The sequence below is a fragment of the Cyprinodon tularosa genome, unplaced genomic scaffold (assembly GCF_016077235.1).
Source record: "Cyprinodon tularosa strain WSP-4 unplaced genomic scaffold, ASM1607723v1 ctg42, whole genome shotgun sequence".
NCBI classification, from domain to species: Eukaryota; Metazoa; Chordata; class Actinopteri; order Cyprinodontiformes; family Cyprinodontidae; genus Cyprinodon; species Cyprinodon tularosa.
In genome coordinates, this window is record NW_024039141.1 from 109743 (window position 1) to 136892 (window position 27150).

The following is a 27150-nucleotide window of genomic DNA, read 5'->3' on the forward strand; positions in this document are numbered from 1 at the left end:
ACATAAGTCTGGAGATTCATTATGTCACTATTTAGATGATGAATGACGATAGGTTATTCATAATAATGCATTTTGCAACATTTTATTATTTTAAACACTGTGTTCAATAGATTTTAACCAGCAGACTGCAAATGAACAGGAAATATCTGGTTTCTGGGGTCAGCCAGGGCAGTGATTCCCAACCGAAGTCGGTCTGACTGTAATTTTTGTTCTGTATTTTGTTCCCAATTCATCAAGTTCAAATGTGACTATAAGTGAGATGCTAAGAGGAACTCCAGTTTTATAAATACTGGTTCATAATATGATTTTATTTTGCATTTATTTTGATTCCTTACTAACTTCCAGGCAACATATTTAGTTTATTTTTTTTATTTGAGATGGAAAATATAAATTGCCTAAGAATTAAATGATAAAATTAAAAGATTGAGTAAAATTGTTTTTATTTCATAATCAGTTGTTGTATGTTCCACTTTTGGACAATAATTAATAAATATGACTAAGAAGGATAATCATGGTATGGAGAAAAAAATGACCAAAAGGGTACAAGAGTCAAAAAAGGTTGTGAACCAATGTTCTAAGGAACAATGGCATTCCTCTTCAGAGCAGATAGCAGCCAGAAACTAAACTTTAATCACCCAAATATGCTTTTATTTATACCACCCTAAGAACAATCTGTCATCATGGTAAATATAATTTAATCTAACAAAAAAATTAAATATCTACTGTAGCCTCAGATTTAGGTTCTGATGACCAAGGCATTATGTGACCAGTTTTTTTTTTTTGCTTTTTTTTGTGAATATATATGTTATTAAATTTTTTGAAAACTCATTTTCACAAAGCATTTACTTACCGGTACTTTTTTTTTTTTTTTTTTTTACAAATGAGGCTGGCCACATGGATTCCTGTGCCTCGTGTGATGCAATTAGCCAAAATACCTCAAAAGAAATAAAAAAAATATTTTTTTTTCAGCACCACAAAATGTATATGTGAGATCCGGTCGAGGAACTCAGTCAATATCCAGTTGGGTTTCAGTTGTGGTGTAAATTTCTTAGTGAAAATGCACAAATCATAAATGGATGGTGGTCAAACATGGAGGCCCGACACTGTTATAAGCATCTTAATGTTGGCTTTCTCACCATGCATAACCATCTTTTTGTAAACTCAGTGGAGTTAAAGGAGTCCCATTTATAAACAATCTGGCCTTTAGATTTTGTTTCATTGTCCTATTTTTAAGTTAATTTTTAAGAAATAGGCATATTTAAGAAAAAAGGAAAAGCTTTTCTGTTAAACTGAAACTCTGTGGTTAGAAAAGCCACCGGTAGATTAAAATAGAGTAGGAAACAGAAGCTGGGATCACATTTGACTTTTGTGACTCTTAAAAGTGAAAGAGGACCCAAAACTGAAACATGAATTTCAAGCCTTTTTCTTTCCTCAAATTAAAGAAAATCTCTCACCAAACCCATGTGTAATAAGATAAGATCAGGTGCGTATCTGATAAGGACCATATCAAACAACTGTAAAGGAAATCGAAACAATCGTCCATCAGATTACAGACCAGAGTATTCTCACAAATTAAATAAATGTGAAGCTAAATGCCATGCTTTGCAGTGGAAACAAATAAAAGCCTGGCTTGGATTTTTCTTTTTAACTTTTCCGTGTGCTTAGACATCTGAATGAGCACTGCAAATGCTAAAGGTGTTAACCACTGCTGCTTGCTAAAACACGAAAAAAAGACGTGTTGCAAACATCACAGCCCACACTTCAGTATGACAAACGAGTCTGTCCACACATTTCACAAGTATATATATATATATATATGTATATATAAAACGTAATTTGACATTTTCTTTCATTGTTGAATTTGCAGGAAATCTAAAGACCTGGAATAATGTTTCGTTTTAATTATAATTTTTTTTAGTTAGATTGTTATTTCTACAATAGGCTAAATAAACCTCAACAACAAGAGACAAATTTCCCTTTTCTTACTGTATTCTTACTGTATAAGCCTTTATATCTTGAATTTTGTTTTAAGAATATTAAAATGATTTTTCAGCAGATATGAATTGAAGTGTCTACAAATATACGTTCTCTAAAACATTCAGGTTAGTTTTTATATTACGGTTTTACCGATTTTGTTTTTTAAGAGTTATTTCAAATATGCTTTTTATACATTTTTATTTGCCAAATACTGTCCAATTTCAAACAAAAAAAAAGAAAAAAAAGAGAACTATGGGGGTAGTGGGATCAGTGGAAGTTTCTTCTTTTCCTGTGGGTTTTAGGGTTTCACTTTCCAGTCTTAAAAATTTCCCTTTTGTCACAGGAAAGATGAGGTAAGCAGCTCAAGAGAGTATTAAAGAGGACCCCTCAGCCTCTACACCCTCACAGCTCCTCCACCACCAAGCCTGCAGCTTTATCATCTTGACTAACCTGTCAGCTTTATCTTGACCAAAGACCAAACCAGAGATGTCCAGCATCATCAAGTTGTTTCTGTTCCTGGCCGTCGCAGTCTGCATCTCTGCAGCTCAGCGTAAGTGTCTAATCTTATTTATTATAATTAAAACTGAAAGGTGCCTCTCACTAGGATCTAGTATTTGTAAATTCAGATCAATAACTTGTATTTGTCTCTGTTTTCAGTGAATGAGCCTGGACAGAGCTGTCTTTGTCAGCGTGTCAGAAATGGCATTTCTTCGAAGTCTGACATCAAGGACATCCAGATTTACCCTGCAACCATCTTCTGTAACAAAGTAGAGATTGTGTAAGTTGTGCCTTTTAATTTCTAACAGCAGATTTCTCTGTTAGAAATTCATACAATTAATCCATTGTATTGCCAATGTAACCTAACATTAATTAGATTAAACCTTTATTACTAAAAACTATTCTTAAAGATTTTTAAATCATTGATTATTGATTCACACAATTTATCAATGCACATTCCTTAATTAGGTGCATTCTTCATTTGTTTTATGTTAATCTCCATGTTCCCACAGTGTGACGAGTGGAAAAGGGTACCGCTACTGTCTGAACCCTGAGCTGAAGGCTGTGAAAAGGATGCTTACCAAAGTCATGTGAGTATAACTTAAATCTCTGTGTCTTTTTCAGTCCATACACCACACAGTTCCTTAGGTCTATGTATGAATTACACCCTGATTTAACTTAAACCTGTTGCTCTGTTGATTTCTGTAGGAATTCAAAGGTCACCACCCCTTCCAACCCCACCACTATCAGCAGCAGCTCAAGCAGCAGCTCCACCGCTTAGATCCGATTTTTCAAGCTGAACCAGAACCTCACCTCACCTCCAACTGCAAAGTCACCTTCAATGTAGACTGCAGATTCCTAACGTCGATAAACTATATTAATGTGTTTTATTTATGCAAATGTGTACATGCAACACTTCATTGCTGAATGTATTTTGGATTTTTTTTTTTTTTTCAGAAAGGATAATAATTATTTTTGTGCTTGTATGTTTATTTTTCTAATAAAAAAGAAATCAAAGAAGTTATTGGGTCTTGAGTTATGGTTGATCCTTAAACTAGATCATTTTCTACAAAACAACGCCATCATGTGGAGCAAATAAAAGATCTCTGCAGTGTGTTACGTCACTTCTCATGCATGCTGAGAGCTTCTTTCACTAAATAGGAGCTGCTATCCAGGGTGCCCTTTATGAACGGCTGACAGCAGAGTTGTGTGGAGTTATTCGGGGAGTCAATGCCCAACCAATGAAAAACATGTTCCTGCTCAGCTCTCAAAGAGGAGTGTCGCTGCTTCACTCGCTCCCATTGGCTGTTGTCCTTCACACCCTCAACAAACATTATTTCTCTCAACATGAGCATCAAGATTAATAACCAACCTTACATTTTTAACTAACTGCAGCATTGAACTCACTGCTGCTTTGCTCTGGAGCTAAGTCTTAACCTTCAAATGTAATTCGAATGTTCCAAATAAACCAACCCAATGATATTCTGATGTTGATTCAGTACTGCTGCATTTGAACACCTTTTAGATTAATTTATTCAAAACCTTTCAAAGACATTTTTTTTTCTGTGAGTTTAACACAGACAACAACAATGTCCATGATCTCTTCTTTAATTTTACATGTGAAAAGCAGCTACTAAATATAGCAGCTTAATGAACTGATTCTACAGTCAAGTCACAATGAGGAAAGCAATAACATGTTTAAATAGAAAAGCATTTAACTAGATGCAACCACTTAAATCAACTGGAATAAATATATATCTATATATATCTCTTAAAAAAAGCATATATATATGATTATGTTTAGCCATAAGAATCCTTTAAACCTATGAGTGCACCATACTTACTTTTTAATACATAATACTTTGAAATCTATGACTTGTGAAAACAGAGCAACAACAACAGATCTTTTCAGTACATCTACCTGATTTAGGGAGATAATTTTTCATTCATTCTTCAATGAAATTGCTTTGATTTGTTCAGGTTGGATGAAAAGCTTCTGTGAGCATCAACAGATTCTCAGACAAATGTAAATCTGAACTTTCACTCTGCTATTTGAAGAAAATAATCTCCTTTTTGGTCTAAATCAACCCATCTTATGCCCGGTCTCTATGTTAAGATCGCTGCTTCCATTTGTATATGAAACTTTATTTAGATTTGATGTATTTTAGCGCCTCTAACAGGTTTGATTCCTGTATTGCTCTATCCACCCTTTCATCAGTTCTCACCTGCTTCTATTTTTACAAATTAAGAAAAGCTTCATTAATAGATAGATTGATAGATTCTGAATTTCCTGTTGGAATTTCAATTTTTGCTGTATTTTTGGCCGGTAACTCGGAAAATCCAATTTATGAGTGCATATAGTTCACCAAAAAACCCTTTCTTTGCCCAGAACTTTTGTATCTGTGTCTATTATACTAAGGTTTTAATAGTGTAAAAGTGGCTTCTGATCTATAGCAAAGGTGATTTCTTTTAGGAGTTACTGATGAAAATGGACCACACTCACTCCAAAGTTTTCAGGGTTTTTTTATCCCACCAAAATGATGAAAACCATGCCATTTTGTTTTCCATTCAACATCCTAATTATTGTTAAATTATAAACATTATGACAAGTAAAATGTTAGGAGTAAGAAAACATTTGGAAGTGGAATATTAAAACTTCCTCTGCTCCCTGCTTATTCCTGTTAGCTAAACTCTGAAAGGAAGTTGACCTAGTTATTTATCTCATGGTTAATGATACTTTTTCTCCTGGCACCGTTACAGACCACGTAAAATAATAAGAACTGCAAACTAAAGCTGTGTTGCATGCTCTCCTGGCCCTCATCCTGCATGCCCACCCCTCCCTCTGCAGAGCTTCAAGTTTCAGACGAAATCCTGAGAGGGGGAGAGATAGAGGCAGGCTCAGTCGTTGCTGTTGTGTTTCTTCTCTGTTTGCTGTTTGATCAAAAGTCATGGACCTGCTAACCGGTGAACAAACATGCTGTGTCTATTCCTTCCATCTGCTGCTTGATCCTCGCTACATCTGATTGTTATTTACTGTTTTTACGGCCTGACAGGAGGGGTGAGTGTTATAACCTGCATTGTACACTTTTGTGTCATGTATACCTTAATACAAGTACTAGATCTATTTCCCATTTAGGAATTTGTTACATGTAGAGATAAAAAATGGTGCACTGTAATTAAACACAACTTAACCTTCTTTTACAGTGGCCTGTATGTTTTTTTTTTTTTTTTTGCAAGTCACTGCAAGTGGATTCCTTCTGTTGTGATGGGAATAAAGCAGCTGTCTGCGCAGCAGCAGAATAATAAAAAAAAGCAGCCTCTGATAACAAAGCAGAATCACCTTAAAGAAGTCTGTAGATTAAAGGATATTTTTGCCATATGTACCAAGAATACATGTTAGACAAATAGCTCCTTCATAGCCCATGTTATAATATTTTTTTCATTGTGACTCAGCCCCTCCTCTGCACATGAATCAAAGACTGGAATAAGGTATTTATTATTAATTACAGATTTAAATATTTACTCTTTTGACTTGAGTTGAACTATGAGCCAAAACTAACCTATATGGTTACATTTTTCAAATTTACAAGATGAGGTTGTGTTTGCCTGTACTAAATGGAAAATAATAAAATATCTGTATTGAAACTTGTCTTCTTTTGCTCTGCAGAAGGCTGAGGCGAAGCTGAGAGAAGAGACTCCCTCTGACTGAAACTCATATTGATGACACTCCTGTACAGTAACCAGATTCTGCAGTTCTATTTAAAGCAGATCAGACAAGAGAAACTTTCCTCTGATTTCATTCAAGTAAGGCTTGATAATTCCTTATCTTCACTATCATCAATGATATGTCTTTATTCCAACTTTCTGCTTATTTTGCATTGAAAAGACAAATGTGTTTCTGTCAGTGGTGGTGCATGCATGAAACCTTTCCTAAGCCCTCTTTTCATTTCTCACCTTATTATAGTGTTAATAGATCAACAACCAACATGCAAATATGTGTTAGTGACATCTTAGAGAATGGGCTATGGCATTACCTGCAAGACAAGCTTTTAAAAGAACTAATTATATCATGAAAACATTATAAACATAATGTCTCTGTCACATAGTTTGAACAATGGGATGTCCTGTTCTGTTTAAAGTTTTAAGACTGTTTGGTTAAAGATAAATGGGTCGGATGTTTTCGCGCTTATTGTTGTCGACAATTGTTCTTTGTTTGAGAATTATTAATGATCAGCCTTTTCTGACATCCAACACAAAGGATGCAAAGTCTGTATCATTTCAGGAATGAAAAGGTTGTATCCCTGATTAAAAAAACAAAACAAAAAAAAACAAAACAAAAAAAAAGATTTTACTGAAATAAACCAAAGAACTTGCTCCTTTTAACAAAGGGCTTAATTTCTCCATAAATAAAGATTTTTATTATAAATTCTAAGTGGTAATTTTTATTTTTTGAGGCCCAGATATTATGGCTGTATATGTTTTTAGAAGGAGAGTCATTCCAACCCCCACAAATGACCTGAAATAAATGAATAAATGCAAAAATAAAAGATGATCTTGTAACACTTATGTTACTACCTGAGATTATTTTTATATATACCACACCACAGTCATAGTGAAACCACCAGTGGTTGCTTCCAAACTGTTTAAACCAATGGCTCCCAAAGTGGGATGCAATCCCCCTAGGGGAGGCTCAATGTAATCACAGTGGCGCCTGGTAAAATATGAAATAATTAAGTGACCCATTTTCAGAGGTATTTTGACAAAACAAAACAAAAATGATGGCAATGTTGAATTCTGTTACACATTAAAATAAAATGTAGGAATTAAATTATACTTTAAAAGTGGTAGTTTTGTGATTTATAAGTAACTCGTTTTATTACCACAAGTAATTTACTGGCTTTTCTCTGCTAAAACTGCCTTTGGAATCAAAGGGGAGACCGCAAGAACAGTTAAGAAACCATTGCTTTAAGTAAACAGATCTTTATGACAGATCCATGACCTTTCAACAATGTTTGACGTTGTGTGATGCAGGTTTGTCACGCTGGGCATAGAGTCCACCGTCTTTCTTTTGTGGCGAAACCCCTTGTTCTGGTGTAAAAAATGGCCTCAGGGCAAGGAGACATTCCAGGTATTTAGAAGCAACATTAGCTCTTATATGTACTGGAACCTGTTTCTATTTATGCTGGCACTTTTTTTGTTTGCTGCCTTTTCTCCTAGCACTTGAGTTCGGCATGTCTGGCCTCTGCACTGCTCTATCATCTCCCACTGGAATAGCTCGCCACAACATTTGCTATGATGAGCACATGGATACCCCCATGAACCACCCACCTGCAGACATGACAGTCAACATCTTCTGGAAAGATCCTCTCATCCCTCAGCACAGGTTCCGGAACATAGTTGAGGTGCTCTTTGTTTGTTTACACTTTCTAAACCCTCATAGTTTTTAGTTGCTTACAAAATGTTCTTTGGGCTTAAAGTATGTCAACCTGGCTGAGTGTCCTTGAGCACCCTTGCTTGCTTTGGTTTCTGAAATGGAAAAAGTTGAACATTTTTTCCTTAAACTTCAAACCTGTGTTACCAGGTAAGCGAGAATGGCAGTAAATTACCTCCACGTGAAGCATCAGTACCACCCAGGTCCCCAGGACCTGTTGTGAAAGCCAAAGCCACCAAACTGATGAGCTCCCTTATGGCAAGTGAGTCAAATCTGTGATCGCAGTGTTTGAAAACTCTCTTGTATTTGTTGGGTTTTAAAGAAAATTGCATATTTTACATTGATAATTCCTGAGAAAACTTGTGAGTATCTGTGATGTAACAGCAGCGGAAACCTAATTGTCTGGTCTTTCTCTGTATTTCCGATGAAACTCAGGGCAGTCCCAGGAAAACTTGCAGAAGTTTGAGAGCCAGGCAGGACTGACTGAGGCTGTTTATTCCCCCCACAAGGGCCTCACTGCTGAGGAGACCCATTTTCACCGAACAGCTGATGGAAAAGTGCCAGTAAGTTTGAACAAAGCTGAGATAGCAGCATGATCTGAAAAAGCAGGAATAAGTTTAGACAATGGTTTTAAACCTGGTTGAGTGACGGCACTGTCCAAAATAAGCCTTAACATTTCTCACTTTACTACAAGTTTGGGCCTAAAACAAGAATTGTGCTGATGTAGACATAACCCTTGATTTTGTGCCAATTCATTTATGTTACTACCAGAATTTTTTATGTATATATGAATCACCAACATGGGGACCCAAGTCCAACCCTTGAGAGCTACTATCCTGCAACTTTCTGATGCATTCTGATTGCATGACAGTAGCTCTTGAGGGCTGGACTTGGGCAACTGAAAAAGGTGGCTGGTTTACACCATCCACCACCTCCTCATGATAAAACATAGCAATGGTAACATTGTGCTTTGGGAACGCATCTCTTCAGCACAGACACCAAAGCTGGCCATAGTTGATAGAAAGATCAGAAATTCTGGCAGAAAAACCTGCTGAAGACAGGAACGGATGGGTAGGAGGTTTACCTTTCCCTTTCACTTAACAAAAAGGTTCCATTGTGTGTCGCTCTTTAATCTTGAATACCAATTAAACCTTCAGTGTATAATTTTCAACGACACCTAATGGTCAGACTGCAAACTGCAGCAACATTAAAAGGCCCCCACTGCTTCTCCACCTCCAACAATACAGAGGCTGTCATGGTACAAAATGTGGTTAGGGCATAGACAATGGTGTAACGACACAACAATTAAGCAACATTATCTGGGTGGGTCCCATACGAAGTACAACACCACCTTGAGTTTCACAGATCTTCTCTTCATCCTTGCTCTCTCCATTCATCTCCTGGTCGCAATCTTCACTCACTGTAGCAGCAATGTCTACCTCTCCCTCTTCGGTTCTTTGAAAGAATGTGTTTATTTTGGGAATTTTTTTCTGTTCTCCCAGTAGCTCTTCCTTGCTTTTTCTTTTCTGGAATCCGCTTAAGTACCTCTTTTTGGTATCCATCGTCGCTAACACATTATACGTAATGGTTATGGTTTTGATCTACGCTCTGGATTACCCATAATTCCAAGTCGTATTGTATAAAATAAAATACTCAAATACATCTTTCTTTTAAGATCTTTATTGTTGTTTGAAACATATTATATGAGTGTATTTTTTACCAACCGTCTAATGAACTATACACAGTTATTAACATAGTAATAGACACATTTTTCACACCAGTACATCTGCAAAGAGACGTCCTAGTCCACAATTGCATAGGGGGCCAACCAGGTGTTAGTGACAGGGCCCCTAAGAGGTCGGGGGCCCCTAAGCAACTGCATACTCTGCATACCTATAGTTACGCCATTGGGCATAGAGCTTGGAATCCTGAGGATCTGAGTTTGAGCCCCACTCCCACAGACTGCCACTCCACGTTCCTGAGCAAGACCCTTAACCCCTGATTGCTCCCTGGGCGCCCCACAATGGCAGCCCACTGCTCCCCAAGGAGATGGGTTAATTGTGGCTTCACCAAAATCCATATTGCCTATCTTGTCAGTTATAACAAGGTTTGTTTAAATTAGATATACACATATCAGAATTTTGGGAGTCCATCACCAAAATCAGTACCTGCTAATTGCTGATTCAAGCATCACATCTGTTCATTTTTAATACTGTTGTCACATAAACATTGTATAAGCTCTGCGCTGCCATAGAGCAAAGATCTCTGCCTCTATACAAACCTGCATGGGCGTAGGTATGCATAGGGACCATAGGGACATGTCCCTAACAAAGTTTTGGACCGACCTATTTTTCCCTACCAATAATCGTTAATAATTTACAATACAGTGTTGGTGCAGCAGTCGCTTCTTTTCCTCTCGAAGCTCCTTTGCCTGGTAGCTGCAGCTGCCTGGTTTTTCCTCTCCCTTTTACATAGCAGCGCATGTAACAGTGCTGTTTAACTCCACTCTCTGGTTTTTCTGCCTTAAGTTCCACCTTCTCTCTTTCTGATTGGTTGTTTTCTAATCTGTATGTGTGCATGCACATTTTAGTGGCCCTATACTCCAGTTAATGATTAATCAATTACTAAATTAGTTGACAATGATTTAAATAATCGATTAATATGATTGTTTCACCCCTAGATAAAATGCATGAAATGGCCTACACAGACTAATTACAGCCCATATGTACAACTTAATATTGTGCACCCATATGTATAAGTTAATATTGTGCACATGTAAATACATGTATTTGCCGTCCCTTGAATGTATTATTTTGCTTGATACAGAGAGAGCATATTAGATAAAAAATAAGAGTGGGGTTTACCTCTGTTTACCGCTGCACCATTCTATATCTTCAAAAGAAAACACAGGATAAATCCACATATAACACACATATTTAGACTATATTTGATTAAATAGGGACGTAATTACCTACTGTCTTAGTCGCTGGTTAGTTTAAATGCAAACCTTTTCAAAGTGGAAAAAAGTCCTAATTCCACATTCGTCAGAGCCAGTGATGCTTTAAACATTGATAAACAGCATCTAGTGTGTATACTGCTTATAAGATCTGTATTAATGTAGCAAGAAATGCTGCTGTTCTCTTTAAACAAAATGTGCCTTGATGCTCACATTTAGCATAAAAAAAAGAACATGCATATTTTTGCATAGGATCAATGACATCAGACCAATGAAACTGAAGACCAATAGTGTCCCTACAAAAGTTGAAATCAAACCTACGCCCTTGCTTCTATGTAATAATTTCTAAGACAACACAAACAGTAAGTTTGAGATTTTCCGTTCATGGATGATAATTAACATACTTATGTATAATATATTTCATGTCTTTCAGTAAATCCCTGAAATCATTACACACTGTAGCTTTAAATACATTTAATTTTTGTTTTTAATTAGAAAAATAAACATTTATAAAGGTTAATAGGCTATGAAAACTTTCGCTCACTCCTGTGCATAGTGAGGCATGGTTAGTATAAACTGAACTTGTAAGCTTATATAAGAGATTAAATATAGAGATGCTTTTAATCAGTATATAACACAAGAAATTGATGAAAACTCAGCTTTTGGCTTCGAAAATGTGAAATCAAACTTTCATACATTTTATCAAGCTTCAAACTTTAATTTTGGGATAATTAGGACATCTTTAAATATTGTAGATATCCCAATTAACATTATTAGAGCACCCTAGGGAAATTCTGTAATTTATTTAATACACAGAATTGTTCTGTTTACAGGCTAATTTTAAACTACTCTATGCTTCCCTCTAACCAGCTGTCAAAAGGTCTGTTCCAGATCCACGTGGTTTCTTTATGTAATCGCTAAACACAAAAACAAAATCTGTCTGTTCTTCTTCAGCAGTGATGCTCAACCTTTTCAGATATAATTTTGTTCTTTTAAAAAATATATACATAGAATAATAAAAAATAGTATTTTCATGCAGTAAAAGTGAGCAAAACAGTCTAAACTACTTGATAAACACATTACGCAACGGGTTTTGTGCTTTATCAGTGGGGTTGCTTGGCAACACCCTTCATATGAGGCGAGGACCAATCAGAGCGTCCCTTAAAAAACAAGGCCGACTTCGGTGAATAACAGACAGCGTCGCGTCTTTAACAAATAATCCTCTACCGAAACAAGAAATTATGGAGAAAATGAAGAGAGCCGTCCGGCTGAGGCGTCAAAGAAAACTTATCATTAAAAGGTCGGTCGTGTTTTTGTTTTAGGTTATTTCTAGAATTCTACATCGTTACACAAGGAAGGCCGTTAGCATAGCAAACTGGTGAGCTACGTTGCAATGCTAATGCTAGAGCTAACAGGATCTGACAGACTCGTTTTCTCATTTAGCCGTTTTCTGATAAAATGTGTTAACACCCGCTTAAGGAAACGAGATTTTTTATTTAAGGTAAATGTTTATTTCTACGTGTAGTAACCATCATTTTTCAAACAAGGGTTACTCGTTTATTGCTCATGTGATCGCATAGCACTTATAGTACAGGCCAAATGTGGGCCTACAGAGGGAATTTTAATCAGAATGACATTCTTTTAAACAAACTTCAAACCAACTCTAACTGTTTACTTACTGAGAATGTCAAAAATAAAGTTATTTTGTCACAGAATAGGATGCTTTGAACATTTACCCTTCGAATAAAGTTCTCTGGTGTTATTGAGGCTCCATTGTGTTGGAACCAAATGTTGTCCATAAAAAACGTAATGTATTCGTGATATAGGAATAGAATCTAAAATATGTTATCTTGTTGATTTTATTCTACATGGTTACATAAAGGGGATTTAAGTGTCTCTGTATTTTTTTATGTATTCAACCTTTATTTGTCCAAATGAGATTAAAATCTTATTCATGAGAAAAAAGAAAACAAAAATGCTAAGGTATGTAGTATGTAACTACAACTACACTTGAAATATTTTGTGAATAAACTTTCAAACCATTAGCAGTGATTGAATCCACATCTTATATTTGTTCTCCTTCTTTTTTAACCTTTTCCTGCCACAAAATAAATCCTTACCTATATACCTAACCTTTGTAAATCAGTTCATGTCTCTAGATAGTTTAGTGTTATCAGGACAAATGGGCATAATTATGTCAAAAAATATATGTAAAAGATAAAAATTAAATGGTAACAGGACCAGAACCCAGTTAAACGTAAATTACTGCCAATAGCTTTTCCATTTTTTTTTATTTATTTTATTTTGTTGTAAAATAGTCTTTACAGCTTTGGGCTTATAAAACAGTAATGGTTGCTAAATTTTAGTGGGTCCATTATTTACATTTTTACTGACATCCTGATTTTTTAGGTAAGTGCCTAGTGGCAGGATCATGTTGATGGATAATATTTAAACGTTGGAGTAGGCTGATATCAGAATATTTTCTTTGCACATCTGTCCCACAAGTATAATTGGGTTGATGGAGACAAATTATATGCTTCAGTTCTGTATGTGTGTCTGAAGGACTGACCATGTAGCATTTGTTTGGGCATGTGACAGTGACAAAGTGCAGGATTGCATGATGTTTAAGCAAAGAAGGTGAGCAATGAGGGTCATTGCTGTTTTTTGTAGAAGTTGTCGAAAGCATAGGGAAATAGGATATTGTAAAAATTAGTTATTGTCCATATCAAAAATAATATAAATGGTAATAGCCTGAATTTTATATTTGTGCATCCTTAGGACAAATAATCTTTTACTATGGGGAAAAAACCTTTCATTGAGCTCACGGTAGCCCTTATCCATAGAATAAAACTAGACATTCTTCTTGCATATGAATTTTGGAAAAGTTTGAGATTGACACATTTTTCCCTTAATCTTTGTTTATTTGGTCATCAGCAGGTGAAATACTGGGAAAATATAGCAGTTTTTATTCATTTAAAACATCAAAATCATTATTTGTCCCTTTTTTATGAATAAAAAGGGATTTTTTTTCACCCTCGTTTTCCAACATTGAGAATTCAAAAAACTGTCTGGATAAATTATAGCTAGAAATGTTTTTTTTCTCCTGAAATCTTACAGTTTGCAAAAGTGGAAATTGGATGCTCTGACTTTTTGGAAATCTGCAAATGGTTATCAGCCAGATAGAAATCTCAACCTTCAGCATTAAAACATACCAACAGAAATACATCAGTTTTTATGACAGGACACTGAAAAAGTAGGATTAAGACCTATTTTTGTTATTTATTAATATTTGCCAAGCTTAAATAAACTAAATCTATGTATTCTGGAATATTCCAATTGGCCAATTGTTTTTCCTCTATATTTGTCATTTGTTTTGTTTTTTTCACCCTCACACATGACGCCAGAACGGTTGATCTGACGCACATAATTATTAGTTTTGATATGAGTTGCTAGTTAAACACCAACACCCGCTTGCATTGTTTACCCGCTGATGTTTGCTTTTTAAATAGGTTCAGTTCTGTACCTCCATCTCCCTTGTTGACAGGCTTGCACCACACCTGTTAAACATTTATAACTTTCACATTTGCAGGCTGATATGAAGAGCAGCGGATGGTTTTATTTATTTTTATCATATAATTTTTTTATTTCTCCCATTAGAAGCTGAGAATGACAAGTGGGGACTACAAAGAGGACAGGCTTTCAACATCTACACAACCGACCCCAAGTGGCACCCCTTCTGTTACCCCGTCTGTTACCCCCAGTGTTACTCCCGTCTCTTCTCCAGCTGTTAATCGCAGGTGAGAGATTTCCCTTAAACCTTGAGCTTTTTTAAACTTGTACATGAAATATTTATTCTGAAAGCTAAATAGATATTCATTTTATTGAATGTAGAGTTTTGTTGTTGGATCACATCTCACGTTTCTTTTTCTTTTTTCTGGGATATTCAGGAACTGGTTCCAGCTAAGTTCGGCCCCTTATCTTGCTGCTCCAGAGCTCAGACCCGACCCCAATACAGACATGGGAGGAAATGAGGGAGGAGGAGGAGGGTTAGATAAGTGGAACTTCTTTGGAACCCGGTCTGTGGTACACAAGTCCCCCACGGATCCAGGCTCTGAAACCAGCACAGGTCTGAGATTTAAATATACTGTCCTACATTGTAATAGAAGAGGGAAGCAAGCAATGTCCATCATAGCACATTTTATATCAGGGGTAACAAATAAAAAAATCAGCGTGGTCCGAATAAAGAAAATCAACAACTAGTAAAGGTTCGAAGACATTTTTAATCATAATCCGTTACTTTAAATAGAATTTAACACTGAAATAAAATAAGGCTTTTATTTACCCATATTATACATTGACTTTTTAAATAAAAAAAGAAATAAAATAATAGAACATTTTACCATTTTAAAATCGAAAGTGTTTTTTGAAGTAGAGAACAACACTCATTCAGTTTGGTATATAGACAATTTTCTGATTTCACATATTTTATAAAACACCTGAACTGACCGTTAGTTTGTTTTTTCTTTTTATGGCTTAATAAGATGAGTGGGCTTTAGGCTGACCTGCAAGGTTTTAAACCTGGGTTTGAATGGCGACAAATCATTTTAAGTCTGGATCAATATTTATTTTTTTAGTATGTTTATGGTGCAGAATCCTGCTTCACAGCAGGAGGTTGAGCCAAACATACTCAAAATGTGCAGGGTCATTTCTGAGCATGCCATTGCACCTTTTTGTCACCAGTTTATTTGTACCGTATTTTCACGACTATAAGGCGCACTTAAACGTCTTTTTTTTCCCCTCAAAATGTGCGGTGCGCCCTTTGGTGCGGTGCGCCTTATGTGTGTTGTAACTGCGACTTTTGAGACCACCTCATTGAGGAGATGATGAAAGAGTGGCTGAATGTAATGAGACCAGGTGTTTTTTTTCCACTCATCACCATCGCTGTTAATATGTGACTCCATGCGTACCCATCTCACAGCTGATGTGAAAAACATGGGGAAACAAATTAACGGTGTGCTCGCTGTTCAACCGTTCGACATCTGTGTGAACCGGACCCAGCAGGTGCAGCAGAAGCAGCGAGTTTACATGCAAAGTCAATGGTTGACGCGTGTATAGGCGCAGCAAAAGGTCCCGCAGCGCGTTTTGAGCAGCAGGAGCGTTTAAGCATCTGACGCACCGCCAACGCGCTGCTGCTGCTCGAGATAGAAAAATTGAAGTTTTGCTGCTGGACGCGCCGCATCAACCAATCAGAGAAGCTGATCTGGGAGCTGACAGCGAGACAGACACAGCGCTCTGATGACATATGATATTAACGCAAATGAAAAGGGCTGGATGGATGAGGAGATGATGAAAGCGTGGCTGAGGAAGGTGTATGTGAGGAGAACAGGTGTTTTTTTTTCACGCATCACCATCGCTGTTAATCTGTGACTCCATGCGTGCCCATCTCACAGCTGATGAGAAAAACATGGTGAATCAAATGAACGCTGTGCTCGCCGTTATCTCGGGGGTCTGACAAAGGAACTTCAACCGCTCGACATCGGTGTGAAGCGGCCGTTCAAAGTAAGGCTGCGAGCGGCGTGGGAGCGATGGATGACAGACTGACCACAGTTTCAGGATAAGTGGAAGCCAGCGCCGGGCAAGTTACGCCACCGTTTGCGGATGGATTGTTTATGCTTGGACTAACGTGTCTGCTGGCTCTGTTGTTCAAGCTTTCGCAAAAGCAGGCATTATTTCTGAGGAGCTGCGCTGCACGGAAAGTGACTCTGACAGCGAAGAATGGGAAATTGGCATGTCTGATTTAGCGCAGCTATTTAATTCAGAAACAGAGGATGATGACTTTGATGGGTTTGATTAATACTTTGTAATAAATAAATTAATAAAGCACAATCATACTCAGTTTTGCTCCCGCTGTATTTTTCTCCCTGAAAACTTAATTCAACAGCAGCTTCTGGGCCGGGTCTCCTCCTCTTCACCGCGGTGGCTGGCAGGTGTTTTTTCATCTAAATAATCTAAATCTTGCAGCTATATTTGCTGTGATCAGTGGGAATAAAGTAGTTTTAATATGTTTTTAAGTGAGAAAGTCCACCTGAAAACTTCATAATTGCAGTCAGTTCATCCAGATTATCTATTTCTGTCGGAGGCGCTCAGACCCCCACATACCAGCGGTGCACCGACAGTAGAAATCCCTTCAACAGCAGCCTCTAGGCTGGGTAGCCTCCAAGTTCACCGCGGCTGCTGGCAGGTGTTTTTCATCTAAATAATTTAAACTGCAGGCACCAGGATACCGGTAATAAAAGCGAACATATTCCGTTGGCAGGTTTCAGGATTTTGAGTTAATTTAGGAGTGATCACAGCGCTGTCATCTGCGATGTGTCTGTCTCTCGGCCAGCTCCCAGGTTTGATTAATAGTTTGTAATAAATACATGAATAAAGCACAGTCATACTCAGTTTTGCCCCCGCTGTATTTTTAAATATGCAGTAGAGGTATTTAAAGGTAGTAGAGGACATGTACCGGTATATAAAAAACGCGCCCTATAGTCCGGTGCGCCTTATGTGTGTGTTAAATACAGAAATGGGACACATAACTGAGAGTGCGCCTTTTAGTACGGTGCGCCTTATGGTCGTGAAAATACGGTATTTGTAGTAAGCTAACACCTGTTAGACATCAATAATCTATGTCAATTATATTTGTATTTTACTAAACTAATGTCTATTTTTTGTAATTAGTTATTGATTGTGATCACTATGTGGCTAATATTAATTGTGCCAAATTGCTCTAAAGTTTAAATTAACTATGAATTGAATAAGTCATCTAATTCAAAACGGGATAATTTCCAGTTATTAAGAAGACAGTCACAAATTTTGGGGGCTGTTTGAAGTTTTCAGTGTTTAGATTTTCTTTGATTTATTAAAAACAAACACCTATCAAGGGAAACTAATGAATGGCAATTTAATTACTTGAGTGTTAAAACAGTTTTAGATTCACAAAATAGAAATAAGAAGAGCCAAAATGGTAAAAGCAGATTGATATTTATAACATTTAAATATTGTAAAAAGGAAAAAGCATCTGTAAATTGTCCAGCAAAAACAAATAAATTAAAAACAACTCTTAAGGTGCGTTCAAACCGCATGCGGCATTCGTGGGGATTTCCACCAGCAACGCGGGGAGTTCACCGATCTGCATGCCAGCGTTTATTCCTTGGACAGCAGCATCAAATTGGTTGAGCTTCATTTGCATTAAGCCAACACCTCATGTAAAAAAACTCAGCAAATAGAATGAATGGTTAGAGCTTCATTAGTGCAGGTTTGTCCAGTTGAAACAGTCATTTGTAAAAATGAAATGAAAAAAGAGCATATGTGCTACTGTTGTTTCTGAGATATTAAAAAAATCTAGAGATCAACTATCCCCCAATTAAGCTCAGAGTTTCATAAATATGTTCTCTGTAAACAACTTTTGAATCGCTTTGGGGATTGCACTGGAACAAAAGAATCCACTTTTATTCATCCATAGCTGTGTCTGGATGACCGTCAGATTCGGCGGTATCTCCTTATTAGTTCTCCCATGTAGAGACTACCGATGCTGGTAGAGGCAGCAACAGACCGGGGTCTGTGCTGGAGGCAACGGAGGACAAGGTGCATTCCTCCTGGGACTGAAATGTCATTTTTTTAAATCCACCTATATACCTCTCAAAAGCACTCCTTATTTCTACCATGGTTAAATTTCTTTCTCTTTTTTACACTTTAACTGATAGAGGCTTTCTCTAAAATGTTGCCACATCGTGATTTTATAGATCGTAGTTCAGATCGTTTTAACTTCAGTGATCACTACACTGCTCGCTCCATGTGGTGCTGCTGTTTGACAACAATTTAGCTCTATCTAGTAGCATTAGGTGAGAGCGGAGCATCAACTCCACGCTATCACTGCATGCAATCCACTGCTAGTCGCTTCCCCACCCTTCCCATGGGGATACTAACTTAATCCACCGCCCAACCGCGGACACCATGCTCAGTCTGAACGCACCTTAAGTCTTTTCCTTGTAAACAGAAATATTGTTTATTAATGACGATCTAAAACAAATTTTCAGGTTTCTTGCAGTCCTACTTCGGGCTGCAGAAGTCCTCTACAATGGATGGCACCAGCACGCAGATCAACCTAAAAGTGGAGGACCCTGCCAACTTCATGCCCCCTAAGATTGAAATCTCAGAGACTGAGGCTAAGCGGATTTCTCCGCGGCTGCACAAACTCAAACCTCGGGACATGAATGTTTTAACACCATCAGGTTTCTGAAGCCAGACCAGACGTCTACTCCCCATTTCCCTCTCACCCATGGTTGCACCATTTGCTTTCCCTTCTTCTGCCTCCTCTGCTTCCCTGCAAATTCCCTGAGGCTGAGAGGATGGAGGACCACCGTACAGTATTGGCATATCAGCTCAGGAGACACTACTGCAATGTTACATCTCCTAGTAGACTTCTTCATCTGTTTCATCTGAATTAGTCTTACCCCTGAAACTACCAACTCATTGGTCCATTTAGATAAATATAAGATGAACTGAATAAGAAATTTGAGACCTTTAAGTTGTTTTTATTCATGTGATACTTAGTGGGTGGATTGGAATGAACTGACCGGGTCAAATTGTTTGCAATTGAGATTGGAAGTTGTGTATCTTTTCTGATCTTTGCAAAGAGTCACTTTACCGTAGCCTCTGATACTAAGCTGAACTCAAATTTCAGTTGAAAATACAGGGATGCCTGCATTGTAATTTTTAGTTTTTTTTTGTCGTAATTTTAAATAAGCTCATAGGTTTACTGTTATTGTGCTTCTCTGTGTCAGCATGCAGAGTACAGCCTAGTGTGTGACTGATAACAATGTGCCTAAACTTGCAGCATGCTAGCTTTTGGCGTAAGAGTGGGCCCTTTTTTTTATCATGTTAAAGAGTGTGTTATTTCACTCTCAAATGTAATGTTGTGAATTGATTGTTTTTATATTTTAATTTCCTTATTACTTTATGTTCTTTCTTTACATCAAGCTTAATTTAAGGTAGTTGATATTTTGAATTTATGGCACAAACTACTGCAATGCTAAAAAAAAAACAAGCTAAAAAGACTTTAGCATTGAAGTGGTACCTTTCCGTTTCTATTTTCATTTTGTTTTGTGTGTTCAAGAACTTGGCAAGTTGGAAAACAAGTTGAATTGTGCCAGATTGAACAGGGAGGCGCAGCTTCTGGAGTCTACAATAAATCATTCATAACAAAGAGTTGAAGCTTGTTCTTTCACACATTCACACACCAAGAACAGTGTTTATAAGAGTGAATTTAACATCTATAATGATTCCCAGTAAATTAAAAATTTTAAAAGCTAATTTAAGTCTGTAACTCATAAAAAGGTTTATTACACTTATGTTTAATATTCCTTGAAATTTGAGTATTACCAAATCCTGATTTAACAAAACCTTTAATATGCAAGATGTAGCCTTTATTTCTTCTTCTCTCCTAAATGCTTTCTTTGACAGGTTCGAGGCTTATTCTCTGTGCATCATTGCAATGTGGTGTGGAGGTAGTCAGCCTGTCGTTCAGCTGACGTGTCCCTTTGCACAGGTTCTGCTTTGGTTAAGTCCATTCAGCCTGTTTTTATGTTTTTTTATTTAAGTAACCTTTATCACAGTTGATCCTGTTGAGATTAAAAATCTGGTACTCAGGATTTTAGTTCCTCCTTTGTCCTAATCTAAGGCCCTCTTATGTAAACCATGCCCATGCAATAAACACTTTATAACACAACTCAGGCTTTTACTTGTAAAAAGAAATGTTGGAAAATGTGTAACAGTCATTAAAACTAAGTGAAGTTTTATGCCATAAGCCTGAACTATAAACATCTTGTTAAAAACTGATTGGAACTACCTCAATGAGAGGTAAACTAAAATGTTCTCGTATTTTCTGGTGTAGAATCAAATTTTATCCTTCCCCCATGTCTGCAGTTCAGCAGGCGTGGCAGACGGCATAGAAGGTTTTTTTGTATTTTGTTTATTTTTTTATGTAACATTAAAATTCTCTATTTTTTTTTTGAGTTCATGATTAATACATTCTACTGTTAAACCCCTCCTTTAAAGACTAATAAAAAGAAAGGAAGAGGAAACCTGACTTTATTTCACTTCAATATTACTGAAACATAAAAAGCCTTAAAAAGTGTAAAATGTTTTCTTAGTTTCTCACTTTTGCCATATAATTGCATTCAGTTTAAATAACTTATTTGATAATCTGAGTTGTAAGGAAGCGTACTGTAGTAACAACCTTCAGTCTGTCCTGCATAGTTGCCTCTAATGTTTTCCCATCTTCCTTCTGATTGTACTGCTTAGGTCCTTTCTTGGTTCAGGTCTTTTTAATAGCGTGAAGCATGGTGATACTATCATCATTAAAGCAGGCATTGGTCCTTTTCAAATTGTGCACAGATACACTCTGCTAGAAAGGGAATTCCTTTTCCTAAAGCTTTGCCCACGATGGCCTCTCAAATCCCTGTTTGACAGCTTTACTTAGACTTGGTAAAATACCAAATGTCAGCAACTGTCTGCTGGACTAACGACTCAAAATTCCCACTCAAACCTCTAACATTTCTGCATAAAAAACACCCTTTCAAGATTTTAAACAAGTACATTTTGTTTTATTAGCTGGCATATTTCATCTACATTTTTTATTTACTTAATGACATGCTTTAGTGTCATTTGAATTATTACATTGTAAGTGGTATCCCTCTGTTGTAATAAAGTATTTATAAAACAGCCGTGGTTAGAAACCGGCCACACCCATGACTTTTCTTTTCACATTGTTGTACAGTATACTATAGTTCACAGTTTTAACTTTTTGTTTCTAAAGAACTGACAAAAACAAACTAAATGTTGATTAAAAACGATTAAAATAAAAAAATACTTTTGTGTAGCTAAGCAATTTTGACAAAGATTCACTTACAATTTCTGTCCAGAAGATGGCGCAACATTTTCAAAATGATCTCCCAGAGAGATCATCACATTTTTTTTCTAATTATTGATTTGAAATTATTAGTGTATCAGTTATGTTATTAGACTGCTAGAATAAGGAAGCAGTAAAGTCTAAAGATGTCTCAATCCACAGATGCTATAAAACTTCTTAGCAAGGTGCAGCAAAAATCTAAAGAAAAGTCTTGCATATTTTGTTCCATTGTAACAGGAAAAAATAGATTAAAAGAGAAATTAGTCACTGGTTCTCGGTAACAGTCTGATCCTATCATCAGTTTCCTGATTTTTTTACTCATAGCTCACAGTTCTACCAGTAGAAAAATGTAATCAGGTAGAAACCCTGAACAGCACAGTGTCAACGGAGGATTGTTTGGACCTGAGCTAATCCTCACACATAGACAGTTTGGATGGAATAGATACTTCCTACAGCAATTTCAGAAATATAACCTCCCACAGGAGTCGCTACGCATCTTCTAAGCTTAATTCAGTCCTTTGTTTGCATAGTTGTTTCTCTCATCCATGAAACAGGAAAGTTCCAGACTGTATTAAGCATTTAGGCCTGCAAGGAGGATCATCGGGGCTGACTTTCCCTTCATCCAGGACTTGTGAAGCTGGTGATGGTCATGAAAAGGGCATCTAGGAAACAAATGGGTTATACTTTTATCTTCAGGTCAGTGCTACAGATCTCTATTCGTAAAAATCGGTCAGAACAGACGTTTCCTTCCATCAGGCTGTCTTAGAAGTGAGCGGGGAGACAAAATAAGCATAATTGTATGACCAACACCTGCCATTCTTTTATTTTATTTTTTATAAAAACTGTGCATACTCACACATGAAGGTAACTTTACTTATTTGCTCTAAGGTTTATATAAATGTTTTACATGTTTGCATTACAGGCGTATGAATCCAAAGTCCAATTCCTTGTTTATGGTTCCAGTCTGAGCCAATAAAGCTGAATCCAATGTAAAATGGTTTTCAGAGAAGTTTTAAATAAATTCCTTATTAAGAAAGAAGGTTAGGTTGATATCATTAGTATACTGTCAGTTTTATTGCCATCTATTTAACATTTCACATTCAGGCAGTTAGATTTCAGATGAGCAATAAAGAATTCTATAAATGTTTACTTTCATTTCTGCAGATCTCAAACTTCTAAAACAAAGAGAAGAGTTAAACCGGTATGTTTAATAAAGGGAGATTTACTGCAACAATTTTCTACAAAGGAAAATTGGGTCATGCATTGTGCTATATACTAGTCATACTTTTTTAATTAGTTTTGTCTCCTGCTGTCAGGGAGACTGATTTTATAGTATGAATAACACTGTCAACAGTTTCAGTGTGAGAGCTGGGTATGTTTTTTTTTTATTTTTTTATCTCTTTCCATCAAAGCAAACATCCAGGCTAACAGGGGAACTAGCGAGCAGGAAGCATTACTTTAAATCAGGTTTGATCTTGTAAACTTAGTGACAATTAAAGCTGCTTACAGTAACAGAATCTATGCTGCGTAAAAATAACAAAAAACAAAACAAAAACTAAAGTCAGTGGCTTTAAGTGTACATAAGCAGCTTTTTGGCATCAAGAACAAAATTGTTGGTACTTCTGGTTAACAGTTAAGGAAAGGCCTAAAATAAACATAGAATCTAATAAAGCATCATAAACCCATACCTGAACTTTTTAAATAAAAGGAAGAAATGGTTATTGTTATATTTTTTGTCCAGTAGTAAACAACGTTAGATAACTTCTTAAAATCACTGGTGGGACTTCCCTTTGAAGTCTACATTTCCTGGGTCTGGGAATATCGGGAGAATATTTCATGTTACCCACTTTTCTGCTCACAACCTTTATAAATTATCAAAATTCCTGGGCCCCCTGTTCTTCAGAATATACCATTTGTAACGGGGGAGCAAATAGGGGAAAGGTCATTTTGTGTTGGTGTTTTATTGGTTTAGACCCATTTTGATTTTTTTTGGGTAGCTTTCAGTATTTATATATATATATATATATATATATATATATATATATATATATATATATATATATATATATATATATATATATATATAGTATTTAATAAGCCCATGAGCCCTTGAAAGAGAAACGGGCCTCACAGACTCTTTAACACCTGATGTATTAATATTTTATATGTTTCCAAATGCACTAGGAAATCAAGAAAAGCTCAATTCTGTACTAATCCAGTTTAATTCAGTTTATTTATATAGCGCCAATTCACAACATGTCATCTTAAGGCACTTCACAGAGACAATTCAACAAGATCATACAGTTAAATTGATTCAAAGTTTTCTATCTAAGGAAAACCAACTGATTGCGTTGACTCATTGCCTCAAAAGCAATCCCTTACACCAAGCATGCTTGTTGCGACAGTGGAAAGGAAAACTGCCTTTTAACAGGAAACCTCCAGCAGAACCAGGCTCAGTGTGAGCGGCCATCTGCAGAGGCCGACTGGGGTTAAAGGAGACAAACACAGACATACAAATACAAGCAGATATAAAAAAGGTAACTGTCAACCAGCTCCACAGGCAACCGCATCCAGGAAACACACAGCCAGGCAGACGAGCTCCAAGCCTGCCCCCATGTCAGAGTATGAAACTGAGCACATACAGTTAGACATTGATGGGAACAGGACTACGCTGAAAAATAGGCCAAGCTCCAACATCTATAAACAAAGATGTTGATGGTGGCAGCACAGCTGATATTCCTCTCCAGGATGGTGTCACAGCCAGACCAGATGGAGCTACTATGAGAAAAAGCAGAGACAACATAATATTAGAGAGTGAACAAATGCTGCAGAGTGGGAGAATAGAGATAGAAGTAAGCACAATGGTAAAAAAAAAAGGTGCTGCTATGTCCTCCAGCATTCTAAGCCTATAGCAGCATAACTATAGAGATAGCTCAGGATAATCTAAGCCACTGTAACTATAAGCTGTATCAAAAAGTATCAAAAAGAAAGTTTTAAGCATTGCTTTAAAAGCAGACAGGGTGTCTACCTCACAGACTAAAACTGGTAGTCGGTCCCACAGGAGAGGAGCCAGGTAACTAAAAGATCTGCCTCCCATTCTACTCTTAGAAATTCTGGGAACTAGGGGTGCACCGATTGCAGTTTTCTGGCCGACTTCCGATCACCGATCTTTAAAAAGTCTGACCTGCTGATTCCGATTTTTGGTTAATACCGATTTTATTATTTTTTTGCTATAACCAACACTGTGTTACAAGATCGCAATTCACTTTCAATGTTACAATCTTTTCTTGAAAAACATGCCCTTGAACAATAGCCTTGAACCATTATAAACTTGTTTTAACTGCCCATGAGGTAGAGCCTTGACATAGAAATAAATGAATAAGTGATTGGCCGATCACCAATCACCCTAAATTAAGGAAATCGGGGCCGATCGATCGGCCGGCCGATTTATCGGTGCACCCCTACTGGGAACCACTAGTAAACCTTCTGATAGAGAGCAAAGTGCTCTGTTATGAACATAAGGAACAGTCATATCTCTAAAATAAGATGGAGATGGGCCATTTAAGGCTTTATAAGTGAGAAGCAGAGTTTTAAATTCTATTCTGGATTTTTTACAGAAAGCCAGTTAGGAGAAGCTAGGATAGAAGAGACATGATCTCTCTTTTTAATTTTCATCAGAACTCTGGCTGCAGCATTTTGGATCAGCTGAAGGCTTTTATCCACAGTCTGTGGACTTTCTGATAGCAAAGAATTACAATAGTCCAACCTTGAAGTAAGAAATTCATGGACTAGTTTCTCAGAATCACCCCTGGACAGGATTTTTCTAATTTTTGCAATGTTCCTCAGAAAGAAGGAAATTTAAGGAACCTCTTTGATATGGGATTTAAATGACAGGGGCTGATCTAAAATAACACCAAGATTTTTTCACTTTTTTATTTGAGATCAATTTAATCCCATCCAAATGAAGTGACTGACTAATTAGTTTCTTTTTCAAAGAGCAGGAAGTTAAGAGTCATCCAGGTTTTTATGTCTTCAAGCCACGCCTGTACTCTTTGTAATGGGTTAGCTACATCTGGGTTCATAGACAGATATAGCTGAGTACCATCAGCATAATAGTGGAAATTAATCCCACGCTGTCTAATAATTCTAACAATTGGGAGCATAATCCAGTCAAGGGTCACATTTCCAGTTCAGCAAATTCTACAACCTGGGATATTTTTTTATCCACCCTTCCTTCGGCAATTTTTTACTTGTAAACAGAAAATTTTTGTTTATAATGGAGACTTGGGGTCTTCTGCTCATTCTTACTGTAGTTGCGTAATACTGACCTCTTAGGACGTTTAATTCACTTCAGATTTATACTCAGAGTCGTTAGTTATCAATTACAGTTTTGTACAAATTGGGACTGTGTCATATGGAATAAAAGGGGTTTGAATTATATTTATTTCAAAGTGATTTTTATGGTTAACAGTAATTTTGCCATTGATGTTTTTGATAAAATCTAGTCATTTTAGAAACTCCCTTTTTCATATTGGCTTTTGGGCTGAAGTATTTTCCCTCTTTTTTTTGTTTATCCTGTTTTTTTCACTGAATATCCTTCTGTTTAATCTTTTTGTTTAACAAAAGACATTATATTTCTAAGTCATTTTTTTCTTACTGTTCAGTAAGCAAGTTTCCCTTGAGATTTTTAAATCCAAAATGAAGTTACTGCTGTATGTTACTTATATCAGTGGTGTTTTCAGACATATTACCGGGGTACAAATTAATTCATCCATGCTGTAATTAAGGGTGTGCCTGCAGTCTCTGTTTTCTCTGTTTCCACAAACACACTGGAGTGAATATCTTACTCATTTAGAGTAACTCAATTTAAAAATAAGGAGATGCCAAGAAGAATTCATCTGGATATAACAGCAAAAGACAGAATTATGATGCAGTTGTGGCAAGAGTTTGTGTAAAACTGCAAACAGAGGTGAAGGTATGAAGGTAAATCTGGAGCCACAATGTTTTGAGGCATAAAAGACAGAACATACACAGAGAGGTCACAATGACTGAGTCGGTAACACTAACCCTAAAACATACACACAGCAGCGCCGCAAAGCTGAGAGAAAGAGTGGGTGGGGGACTCCGGGAGATGGGGGAAACAGAGAGAGATGGGTGGAGTTCCCAAGCAATCATGATGTAATCCAAATTTTTCTCTTTCTCTCTAGATGAGACATAACAGTACAGACCCCCACCCCGCCTTACCACTACCACCAGGCGGACACACTGCCATCCCACACAAACAGAACACAACCCAGCCAGAGTAACCCCGGTTCTAAACAAAACATCACC

At 36.8% G+C, this 27150-nt stretch overlaps 2 protein-coding genes across 3 annotated transcripts; both read left to right on the top strand.

Annotated features, from left to right (window-relative positions):
* Positions 1-2366: 2366 nt before the first annotated feature.
* Positions 2367-3451, top strand: LOC119792521 (C-X-C motif chemokine 10-like). The gene is made up of 4 exons (XM_038299184.1): positions 2367-2527; positions 2635-2755; positions 2988-3065; positions 3184-3451. Exons 1-4 carry the CDS (start codon positions 2464-2466, stop codon positions 3254-3256), a joined length of 336 nt encoding a protein of 111 aa, XP_038155112.1. The 5' UTR covers positions 2367-2463; the 3' UTR covers positions 3257-3451.
* Positions 3452-5373: 1922 nt separating this feature from the next.
* Positions 5374-20118, top strand: kiaa1191 (KIAA1191 ortholog). Of its 2 annotated transcripts, none has more exons than XM_038299138.1 (9): positions 5374-5533; positions 6143-6279; positions 7507-7603; positions 7693-7877; positions 8057-8168; positions 8342-8469; positions 14520-14659; positions 14810-14988; positions 18947-20118. In XM_038299138.1, the coding sequence occupies exons 3-9, from the start codon at positions 7576-7578 to the stop codon at positions 19147-19149; spliced, it is 975 nt and encodes a 324-aa protein (XP_038155066.1). In that variant the 5' UTR covers positions 5374-5533; positions 6143-6279; positions 7507-7575; the 3' UTR covers positions 19150-20118. The 2 variants fall into 2 exon arrangements, with proteins under 2 accessions (XP_038155066.1, XP_038155067.1); XM_038299139.1 differs by lacking the exon at positions 5374-5533 and adding an exon at positions 5949-5964.
* The last annotated feature ends 7032 nt before the right edge of the window (positions 20119-27150 follow it).

Bases quoted from the DNA above. Each gene is read 5' to 3' on its own strand.
- kiaa1191 (XM_038299138.1), top strand. From the start codon at position 7,576: ATGGCCTCAGGGCAAGGAGACATTCCAG. The intron at 7,878-8,056 runs GTGCTCTTTGTT...CTGTGTTACCAG, and splicing joins GGTTCCGGAACATAGTTGAG to GTAAGCGAGAATGGCAGTAA. The intron at 14,660-14,809 runs GTGAGAGATTTC...TGGGATATTCAG, and splicing joins TCTCCAGCTGTTAATCGCAG to GAACTGGTTCCAGCTAAGTT.
- LOC119792521 (XM_038299184.1), top strand. From the start codon at position 2,464: ATGTCCAGCATCATCAAGTTGTTTCTGTTCCTGGCCGTCGCAGTCTGC. The intron at 2,528-2,634 runs GTAAGTGTCTAA...CTCTGTTTTCAG, and splicing joins CTGCATCTCTGCAGCTCAGC to TGAATGAGCCTGGACAGAGC. The intron at 2,756-2,987 runs GTAAGTTGTGCC...ATGTTCCCACAG, and splicing joins TGTAACAAAGTAGAGATTGT to TGTGACGAGTGGAAAAGGGT.